The following is a 10,994-nucleotide window of genomic DNA, read 5'->3' on the forward strand; positions in this document are numbered from 1 at the left end:
AAGAGACTGGTAAATGAATTCTCACAGAGATTTGTGGAGTGAAGAAAAAACAGGCAAAAAAAAAGAAGTCTTTCAAGGACTTTGTGAATGCTTCTCCCGAGGCCAACAGACGGAGAAATGGATAAGTGTGGCATTACATAAGCCTATGTTGCTGCAGGTGACTTGGGGCATTAGTGCTGCAGAGAGATGTGGGTGCCATAGAGGACAATGCAATGCTTGTGACAATGCTAATGAAAATACACCAGGGTTTCTAATGGGGAGTTCAGTCAGAGCTAGCCTATGTGGTGGCTATGAGGAAGACCAAATGAACTGGAAGGAGAGGTGTGTATTCGCCTCCAGAAATCAGGGCAGAAGAGGAGAATTCAAATAAGACACTCCACTGTAATCTAGTACAGGGGCGACAGGGCAAGCAGAAATAGAAAACCCTCTCTCTCTCTCTCTCTCTGTGTGTGTGTGTGTGTGTGTGTGTGTGTGTGTGTGTGTGTGTGTTTAATTTATGTGGATCACGTTATTTTAAGGGATTGGCTTTTATTGCAGTCTATTTGTCTCAGTGTACCATAGACACAAATGAGTCAATGCAGCACCATCACAATTCATAATTCCAGGCTGTTGTAATAGCTTATGTGACAAAGGCAGCAAACATTCATTCCGATAGCCTGATCATTAATAATTTATTTTTACGCGGAGGCTTCACGCTCGGCTAACAATCTGTTAAAATACGCATCCTCTGAACTGGTTGTTTGATAAGCCCTATTAGTTTGATATGTCGATGCACTTGGGTTAATTTATGAATAGGTCACCCCTATAGATTATACTTTTTTCGCTGGACAGCCCTTTCATGAGTAACAATCAAATCATTGGAATTACCGATAACAGACCATCATGTGCAATTTGCGATGGAAAAAATCTGCTTACCTTAGAAAATGCTTCATTGTGTTGTCCTCTCTCTCGTCACACTAAGAGGAAATATATCTAAAACGAACGGTTAAAGGAAGAGTCACCCATCGACGGTATTAGATATCAATTATTTCTTACATAATTAGATTCCGCCATCAAGACACCTTGAATGTTGGCATCACTGAATTAGGATACATCTGCAAAACTATTCCCTTATCAAGACAAAACCCAATCCGGCCTGCACAGGTACTAGGATAATACTTGGATGTGCCACAGCAGAAAGTCACGTATTATGGCTCTGCTGATGAAAGAAACATTAGTCAAGCTTCATCATACCACTGAAAGCCACAGACGACCATGCGTTTGAAACATGCATTTGTCATTGACCAAGGCAATTTCTCATTTGCGAATCTAACGGTAGCCTAACGTTTAAAGACCCGCATCACTGATTTACCTTGTGTTTATTGTGCAAAAGCGAATGAAAATGGATTCCGTGGCGGCTATGGGCATCTCCGTCGCACTGGCTCAGGCGTAGGTACCCGCTAGCCCTCCATGGTACTCCAACTAAACAACGCACTGTAGACACATATGCAAGGAAGTGACTATACACTTTTGTACAGCAGGGGGAGTCTTTCTCAAGCAGAAGATTTTCCTGCACAGTAACAACACCACCAAGGGCATTTCTATCACATGAATGGCCGCGAGGTAAATAGCAGAATATGGCACACTGAGAGGATTCCTTATAATGTATATATACACCCAAGTATGTAAGATGACTTTTTAATATAGGTTTTCATCTGAAGAAGGAGTTGTTTTACTCCAAAGTCACAAAATCCACAAAATGTATCCAAGCTATAAATACCAAATTCTTACATTATATTAAGGGGCTTATCTCTCTCCTCAAATAAGAGGCTGGCCTTACCATACCAAATGTAGGCTACTCAAATAATTTATTACAGATCACATATTTAATTATGGTTTACAGGGTCTTTCTTTCCATACAACAAAATATAACAATAGTGTACAAGAAGCTGAAAATTGAAAAGTTTTTCCGTTCTTCAAAAGAAAATGAAATAAAACTACAACAAGAATTTTAGCAGCTGCATGTATACAATCATTCAAACTGTGCCACTTGTCTACATTATAAACGTAGGTAGCTTTTTGTATTTGCCACAACTGATGTTCTTAATCAGTGGCATGCATAGTGCGGTAAAGCAAGTAAATTATCAATTGAAGCATGTGCCCATTACATGGCCTTCAGTAGTATATTATCCTGAAACCGCTGTCTGTATAGTGTTGTTGTTAATAATTGCCACAGCTGTCACTGCAATTACACGCCCCAATGAAATCAGAAGTAGAGGTGCCTTTTTGATATTTTACCACTAACATTAAAAGTGTCAATGTGCCTGCCTCAAGTACAGCTTGTCCCTATACATGTTATAGGGTGATGGATACATGTGATGGGCCCATCTTACACATTTAGAGACTTTCTTGTATGCCTTGTTTTGCCCATTACTCTGGTGAGAATGTGTTAATAATTATAGCTTTTAATAAACCCCTGCATCAGCTTGTGTTTTAAATGGCCAAAGGTCCAATGGACCTGTCTCTTTGTCACCCCCCTTTTTTAACAAGGAAACTTCTTTAAAAAATTCTGTTCCTGCAGGTGTTTCATATTTTCCACTGGTCACACTGGCGTTATTATATTGTAGTTGTTATAGGGGTAGTGTATGGCATAAAGTTGGTCAAAACTATTAGTTCATGATGTCTGTCACAAACATGTCAACAACCTCACCTGGGGCCACAGAGGAGGTGACCATCAATAATTCAGCAGATATCGCTGTTATTATAGGCTATTTTGTCATGGTTATTGCAGTCGGAGTTTGGGTAAGTCTTTTTTCCTTTTGTCTAATGTGTTGGTCAGTTTTTAACAGGTGTCATTTGTTTTACATGCCAAGTTATATAGTTACATTATATTACATTACACAGACACACATACAGAATATCCCATATCAGTAGCCTATACATATCAGTATAACAGCATTGCATCACAGTGTCCTAGAAGTGTCCACTAAAGTATTTGCAGTGTAAATGAGAAAAAAACGTGTCTGAGACTGTTGACGTCTGTCTTAAAAGTCAATGTTCAGGACAAATCGTGGAACAGTGGGTGGCTACTTCCTTGCTGGACGCACCATGGTGTGGTGGCCGGTGAGTCGAGCAAACACCGGAAACTCTATCACGTTTTCTGTTTAAGAAAATGTAGGCCTACTTCTTACTCATCTGCTGTCTCAGATGCGATGATTAAGGGTTTTGTGTGTCCATCTACAGGTCGGTGCATCGTTATTTGCCAGCAACATTGGCAGTGGGCACTTTGTTGGTCTTGCGGGAACAGGGGCTGCCAGTGGAATAGCAGTTGGGGGGTTTGAATGGAATGTGAGTATTGTGACTACTGAGTGATTGGACAGATTCACACTAAATTCTACTCCTGTGTGAACTGAGTTGAATAGAAAATGAATGTCCCAGTAATAGCTTCAGTGCCTTATTCATTTTAGTTATTCTTTTTTGTTCACTTGTCATCGTGCTATAGGCTATATTTATTGTACTGCTTCTGGGATGGCTGTTTGTCCCTGTCTACCTGACAGCTGGGGTAACTCTATTTTACCATCACATCACCAGAAATACCAATCATACCACCAAGCATTATGACATGGTAGCGATGAGGGTCCTACTTGAAAATAAAAGACATATTTGGAAAGAAATGTATACATTTTACACTTCTGACAACATTTAGCTCTGACAATATTTAGTAACATTCTGACATAGCATCGCTAACTGTTAACTCCACAACATAACACAAGCTAAAAGTCTGTGACAGTTTCTGATTGTATTTTAAGAAGTATTACCACCCTTTAGCAATATGATTTTGAACACACTGGATGTTTGTTTGCAAATGTACATGAGTCATGGCTATCTGCAATGTTTTCAGTGCCTATCTGTTACTCACAGGTGATCACTATGCCACAGTATCTGAAGAAGAGATTTGGAGGAACCAGAATCAGTTTATATCTGTCTGTCATCTCCCTGTTTCTTTACATCTTTACAAAGATAAGTGTGAGTATGGGCCTTTGTTGCCTCCAGGGTGGCACAAATGTGAAGACCCCAATTAAATGTTATGATACTAACTGTGCACTGTGTGTAAAACTTACCAATGATCTTCCCTGCTCTCTCTGCCTCCAGGTGGACATGTTCTCTGGGGCCGTCTTCATCCAACAGGCCCTGGGCTGGAACATCTATGTGGCTGTGATAGCTCTTCTCTGCATCACAGCCCTCTATACTGTTACAGGTTACACAGACTGCATTACTCAGCCACACATCTATAATCAGTAAATCCATTCCAAACAACAAATGATTACAGTGAAACATATCTTGCAATGGAGTAATAACACACACACACACACACTGATGTCAGATAACTGGTATGTGTGGAAACACAACCTCCACACAATAGAGCAGCATATTGATTAATTAAATTCGTTTAGTTGTGATTGTGATTAGATGTGATTGTGATAAGTTGCAAAGCAAAATGTTTGTTCCTAGCCACCAAAGCAACAATGCATTCCCTGTGATTCCCTAATGAAATGTTTGCTGATTAGGTGGCCTGGCCGCTCTGATGTACACAGACACTGTCCAGACCTTCGTCATAATTGCCGGCGCCTTTGTCCTCATGGGTTTTTGTGAGTCCCGATGAATGGCCAGCACTGACTGGCCAAAATGCAACACACAAATGGTCAAATCATTTGGGCTGCCTTTTCAGGTGTCCCATGTAGCTTGTAATGCACCCTGTGAAGATACATACAAAATACACACACGCACACGCACACGCACACGCACACACGCACACACACACACACACACACACACACACACACACACACAGCTGACTTCTAGTTTCGTAAAACTGTTTATAAAAGTTAGGGAAAGTTTAGAATCTTAAATCTTCAAAATTATATTTATGATTTATGGTCCACATTTCAAAAGAATTTACACTACATCACTATCATCCTTTAGCCTTCTTTGAAGTGGGGGGATACAATGCCTTACTGGAGAAGTACAGCTTAGCCGTACCTTCCCTCGTAGAGTCCCAGGACCCTCTCCGCTACAATATTTCCGAGCAGTGCTACACCCCACGTGCAGATGCCTTCCACCTTTTTCGGGATCCAATCTCAGGTGATCTGCCCTGGCCTGGAGTTCTGCTGGGAATTGCCATCAATGGAGCCTGGTACTGGTGCACAGACCAGGTGAAAACCCAACGTCCACTCTAGAGACAAACAGCTCAGATAGGCTCTTCTTCTTTGCTGAATCAAAGAAACAAATCAGTTTTCTGATGTATGACTATATTGCAATCATCCAATCGTTTCAGTAAGTAGTTGGTATTTAAGTTTGTCACTGATCACAGTTATGTTGCATGTTATTAAATCGTACCATATTTCCTTTTTGTGTGGGTAGGTTATTGTGCAGCGTTGTTTGGCTGCTAAGAGCTTGTCACATGTGAAGGCAGGCTGCATCATGTGCGGCTACCTGAAACTCTTCCCCATGTTCCTTATGGTGTTCCCTGGAATGATCAGCCGAGTGCTCTTCCCTGGTCAGTAAACCTACTTACATCCCGTCTGTAACTGTTGACATTATAATGGTTGCATAACATTTTCCATGATATTTTGTATTGGAGAACAGTTTTATAAGTGAGAATTTGTTTTGGGTTATATTTTGTATGCTTTATGTATGACATAAAAAAGCTTTTATTTTCAAATCTTGTTGAGCTGCGATACTTTACTTTGATGAGAGAAGCAAACGGATTTACAAGTAAGTTATGAATAATACATTAAGGATGAGTGAGATGAATGGTTAAAGGAATCTGTGAAGTTGAGAACTAAAGACGATTTCCTTCCATAGCATGCAGCCAACAAGGTCTGTCTGTATTTTAATTTTATCGTGTATCATTCTACTGCTGTGTATGTTAAGTTAACATGCTCTCTGTATGTGTGTAATACTGTATATTATTTGTTTTCACGGTTTGAATTTGAAGGACACCACTTGTGTCTGTCTGTGCTTGAAAGGGACTTACACGGTCATTTACATATTATGTAACATTGGTGACTTTGAATTATTTGTTACATTACTTACAATATTAAGTTGTTAGACCATGTCTCCTCTATCCCAGAGTCTTTAAAATACAGTGATATGTTGATCTTAAATATTCTTCTTCCTAGATGAGGTGGGCTGTGTTGTGCCTGAGGTCTGTAAGCGGGTCTGTGGAACTGAAGTGGGCTGCTCCAACATAGCATATCCCAAACTGGTGGTCTCCGTCATGCCCAATGGTAATTTTGCCCCAGCATGCATTTGCACCCTCAGTCAGTCAGTTGAAAATTGTTGTCCCCAATTTTCTTCAGGCATTTAAAAAAAATGCTGTCTTGTAAGGGTGTCTTTTAATCGACCAAATTTTTTTTTACTAAACTGCTTGATGGAGAAAGAATCCTGAGAGAGAGAGACAGAGAGAATCCTGAGAGAGAATCCTGGAGAGAGTGACCAACTCCTTGCCTTGTCTTGCTGTGACAGGTCTGAGAGGTCTGATGCTGGCGGTGATGTTGGCTGCTCTCATGAGCTCGTTGGCCTCCATCTTCAACAGCAGCAGCACCCTCTTCACCATGGACATCTGGACACGCCTGCGACCTCAGGCCAGGGACCGAGAGCTCATGATAGTGGGCAGGTCAGGCACCATCTCTTTAGTGTGCTTTTACATGTGCATGCAACTTAAAGATCAGAGTTGTGCTCCTATCTCTCCTTTCTCTGTGTATTCCTTGATATGTGTTTGCTTGGTGGAACCCTTATCACCTCTCTATCTGCCAGAGTTTGGATTCTCTTTATCGTGGCTATCAGTATCTGCTGGATCCCAGTTGTGCAGGCTGCCCAGAGCGGTCAGCTGTTTGACTACATCCAATCGGTGACGAGCTACCTTGCTCCGCCCATAGCTGTCGTCTTCCTTCTTGCTGTTTTTGTCAAGAGAGTCACTGAGCCAGTGAGTATGACCAGAGAGCCTTTCATTGTAATTTGAGATCAGTGGCGCACTGAATCTAACATGCAGATGCTTTTATACTCTTTTATGCTTCTAAGACTCCCTACACAGTGGCCTTTGAAAAGGAATGAAAGGTATCATCTGAAAAGAAAACATAGCCTTGCATTTGATTTAACTTCTTCAGAATTGTTTTTGTTTTCATTTCTGTTCATTGTTTTACATTGTGGATGTACAATATATAACCCCAATCCTAGAGATGGCATGGCATGCCTGACATATATATTTTGCAGTCATTTAGTATGACAATAATTGATCAAATTTAGAATCAGTGCTGGAGTTGGTTAAGGTGTGTTAAGATCAGTGTTCTATCCTCCTGTGCCTGTCATACTGTATCAGGGAGCTTTCTGGGGCTTGATGGGCGGACTGGCCATGGGCCTGGCTCGTATGGGGGCTGAGTTTGCTTTTGGCACGGGCAGCTGCGTGTTCCCTTCGCCCTGCCCTGCCATCGTGTGTGGTGTCCACTACCTCTACTTCTCCATCATCCAGTTCTTTTGCACCGGCCTCCTGGTCCTCTTTATCAGCTACAACACACCGCCCATCGGGGACAAGCATGTGAGTGGATCTGCAAGAGAAATTCTTGGTTTGCAGAGTGAAATTTAAACCCACAGAATACCAAATACCAATGTGAAGGAACACCACCAAAATGTAATCTGATCTCAGACAAAAAGAATTCAATTGGATATGCCAGAGATAAGTTCAGTCTGGGTGGGATCTTGAGGGACTGCATCACAACAGATGAGGATCTGATACAGTCCCCACTGTTATGCAGGAACTCTGAGTATTATAAACAGTGGAGAGTGTGTCTTGATGGAGGAATGTTTTGCTTGTGCAGCTACACCGGCTGGTCTTTGGCCTCCGGTTTTCCAAGGAGGACAGGCTTGATCTGGACAGGGTGGAGGAGGAGAAGGCCAGGAATGCCCGTCGACAGGCAGAGCAGAAAACCAGAGCCATGGCTGAGGAGGAGACGGGTAAGAGGACCGACACACACACACACTCACAGCCTTCCACACTTATTTGGACAAAATACCCATTCACCCCCTACACTGATACACACGCACCATCAACTGTTGTTATTGTTATTTAATGTCTTAGTTTATTATTGCTATTCTCCTTAATGTAGTCTGACCAACATTTTAAATTGTTCCCTGTTAAATTTAAGTATTATATTGTTTTGTATTTGTATGTCGCTTTGGACAAAAGCGTCTGCCAAATCCCTTATCCATAACTGTGATTTGGGGAATTGACAGATTTTTACCTTTTTCATTTTTCTGATATGCTCTATTCTATTCCCTTGATGATCTTTATTAATAATAATAATAATAATAATAATAATATTATCTTTAATGACTATGCCTATTCTATCCTATTTGTTTACTCTGAGGGCTTTGAAAATGGGGGCATTTACCAGTTTTTCTATGGACTGAATTCATTAAATGCTAGTTACTGTACATTTGACAAGTGCATTTGTCTCATCTGTTCCGTTCTGCTGTCTTCAGTGGAAAGCCCCCCACAGACCAAGTCTGGGCTCTGTCGTCTCATTGGCTGGTTCTGCGGAATGGGCGGAACCCAGGCCCCAGAGCCCACTGAGGAGGAGGTCACCGAGGCGTCCAAGCAATTGCCTGACATCCAAGAACACCCTTTCTGGCGATACGTTGTGGATGCTAATGCTCTCATCATGATGACTGTTGCCATTTTTTTCTGGGGTTACTATGCATAAAAGACGGTCCCTATATGTATGACACAATAAATACATTCTAATTAAATGTATTCACCTATTGACTGTTCAAGTAAAAGCCAAAAACTCAAATTAAGCAATACTATATTCAGGAAGGAATATGAGTGATCACTTGCAGCATGCAGAAAAATAAAGTAAAAATAGTCTTTTCAGCTGCTGTTGAAATCCATCTAAGTTGTTCTCGGTGATACTGCTGCAGCATCCCGTCCTTGAATGACCCCAGTCTGACTCTCCCCCACTTGATAAATGAAGTCAAGTGTGTTCAGCTCATCAGGAATGCTCTTCTTCCGTTCTTAGTTCTTGAGAAAGACTGAAAGCTCCTTTTGTAGAGGTAGTTGACAAGTGACTGATCACTTTATATAAAGAGCATTGAATATTTGTCAAAAGATAGCTCGACACTCCTAATGGCTACTGATGTAAACCGTTACCATATCACTGTGTGAAATCTTAAGACAATGTAAAACAGACATGGAAAGTAGCTTAACAATTGAATTGTGTCAGGTGTACCAAGGACTTAAAATATCTCTCTGACATCTCCTCAAATACTTAACCTTCTCAGGCAGAACTCTAAAACCATTATAAAAAAATGTGTTAAAAAACTGAGTGTATGTAGTACTAGGCTCTCATACCATCTTGCTGGAAGGTATGTCTAAGAGAAGAAACACATGCCTGACTCCTGAAACTGAAACTTTTCAAACAGCTGCCTGAGGATATCCACTCTTTTCAGCTTGAGTTCAGCTCTCTGGTGGTGTAAATAATGGACACCTTCCATTATTGACACTGAAGATTCTACTGGAGATGCAGCATCAAATTCGAGCATTTCTGCACTGGATACTTTAGCATTTAGCATTCAGTCAGCCTGACATGGAAACTATTGTTTACAACTGACTGACTTTTCACTCCTATTTTTGTTACATTTCTATCAAATTTTGTTCACAACTTCGTTAAAAAGTGAGTGAGCACCTCAGCTTCATCAAGCTTATCAAGTTACCCAACATGTGACATGAAAAAAGATCAAGAATAAAAGTTTGAAACTGGCACGCCGACCACTGGAATATCCACCAGAGCAGCTGTGAACTGAATGTAAAGGTGCTCAGTAATACTGATCTTTGCCAAGTTTGTAAACAAAAAGCCTCTTGTGTGAAAAGTCTTAAATATTTTGATTACTTAAAAAGGGGGAGACAAAACTAACATTGCATTTATATTTTTGTTCAGTATACTTGAAACCATATCAGTCGGTTGACCTCACTGACAGAATAAACTGCACCTACCCCTCTGTGCGATACCTGTACAACTGCACAGATCATGACTGACAGTTGGGGACAAACACCAGTCAAAACCGCATATATGTTGGGTAAAAGAGAAAAGACAAGAAAGAGAAGTTGAGCACACAGTTGTTATAGTTGTTTTTTTTTTTTTTTAAATCACCTCTTTTTTTTTATTTTAGACGTAGATATTTTCCCATTAGCACTGGACATCTCTGAAACCTACAACGGTCTCCCAACCCCCCCAGAGCCGAGGGATTGACATGGAAAGTTCTGCGGTTCTCCTGCGTGAACAGTTCTCCGAGGGGGAGGCAGAGAGCGGAATGAGCGGGGTTAAGGCTGGAAGCTGGTGTTTTTGAGATTCACTATGGTCCTCTTCTCGGTCAGCGTTCTTCTTGCACCCACATGAAGCAAAATGAAAACACGCACGCACACACGCACACACACGCACGCACACGCACGCACGCACGCGCACGCATGCGCACGCACACACACACACACGCACGCACACACACGCACACACACGCACACACACGCACACACACGCAGGCGCACACACACACACACACTCACCAACCAAACGGATTGCTTTGGCAAAGGCTTTCCTCTGCCTGCCAGCAAGGAGAGAGGCGAAGAGGTTCTGGACTGAAGAAAGGGGGAAAATAAAAGGTCTAAAATAAAATTGCCATCATAAATTCAGAAAAAGAAAAAAATATATATACAAACACACAAAAAAGGATAAAAAGGGGGAGAACATAGTCCTCAAAAACAGGAATGGAGCAAAAAATAATAACTTCAATAATAATAACAATAATAATAATCATTCACACCCAAACAAAAAAATAATCTATAACAAGCAGTCATTTTCACAAAAAAAGTGACATCAGGCCTTTGCAAAGTGACATCAATTAGCTCCGTTTCATGCCCCCCAGTGTCAGCTTGTTTACACTTTCCCAAGACCCCCCCCACC

At 41.3% G+C, this 10,994-nt stretch overlaps 1 protein-coding gene across 3 annotated transcripts; it reads left to right on the forward strand.

Moving 5' to 3' along the window:
- The first annotated feature begins 2,718 nt into the window (after positions 1-2,718).
- Positions 2,719-8,760, forward strand: slc5a2 (solute carrier family 5 member 2). 3 transcript variants are annotated; one of them, XM_076281549.1, is made up of 15 exons: positions 2,719-2,781; positions 3,031-3,102; positions 3,223-3,327; positions 3,482-3,541; positions 3,901-4,005; positions 4,132-4,237; positions 4,548-4,628; positions 4,963-5,192; positions 5,401-5,536; positions 6,162-6,269; positions 6,508-6,658; positions 6,799-6,967; positions 7,361-7,576; positions 7,857-7,952; positions 8,484-8,760. In XM_076281549.1, the coding sequence occupies exons 1-15, from the start codon at positions 2,758-2,760 to the stop codon at positions 8,739-8,741; spliced, it is 1,917 nt and encodes a 638-aa protein (XP_076137664.1). In that variant the 5' UTR covers positions 2,719-2,757; the 3' UTR covers positions 8,742-8,760. The 3 variants fall into 3 exon arrangements, with proteins under 3 accessions (XP_076137664.1, XP_076137665.1, XP_076137663.1); XM_076281550.1 differs by having other exon boundaries at positions 7,857-7,944; positions 8,521-8,760; XM_076281548.1 differs by having other exon boundaries at positions 2,743-2,781; positions 7,857-7,992; positions 8,521-8,760.
- The last annotated feature ends 2,234 nt before the right edge of the window (positions 8,761-10,994 follow it).

Source organism: Alosa pseudoharengus, unplaced genomic scaffold, assembly GCF_046254945.1.
Source record: "Alosa pseudoharengus isolate Yale_2024_CS ecotype anadromous, Long Island Sound unplaced genomic scaffold, YU_APseudo_1.1 YU_APseudo_1.1_scf_13, whole genome shotgun sequence".
Taxonomy (NCBI): Eukaryota; Metazoa; Chordata; class Actinopteri; order Clupeiformes; family Clupeidae; genus Alosa; species Alosa pseudoharengus.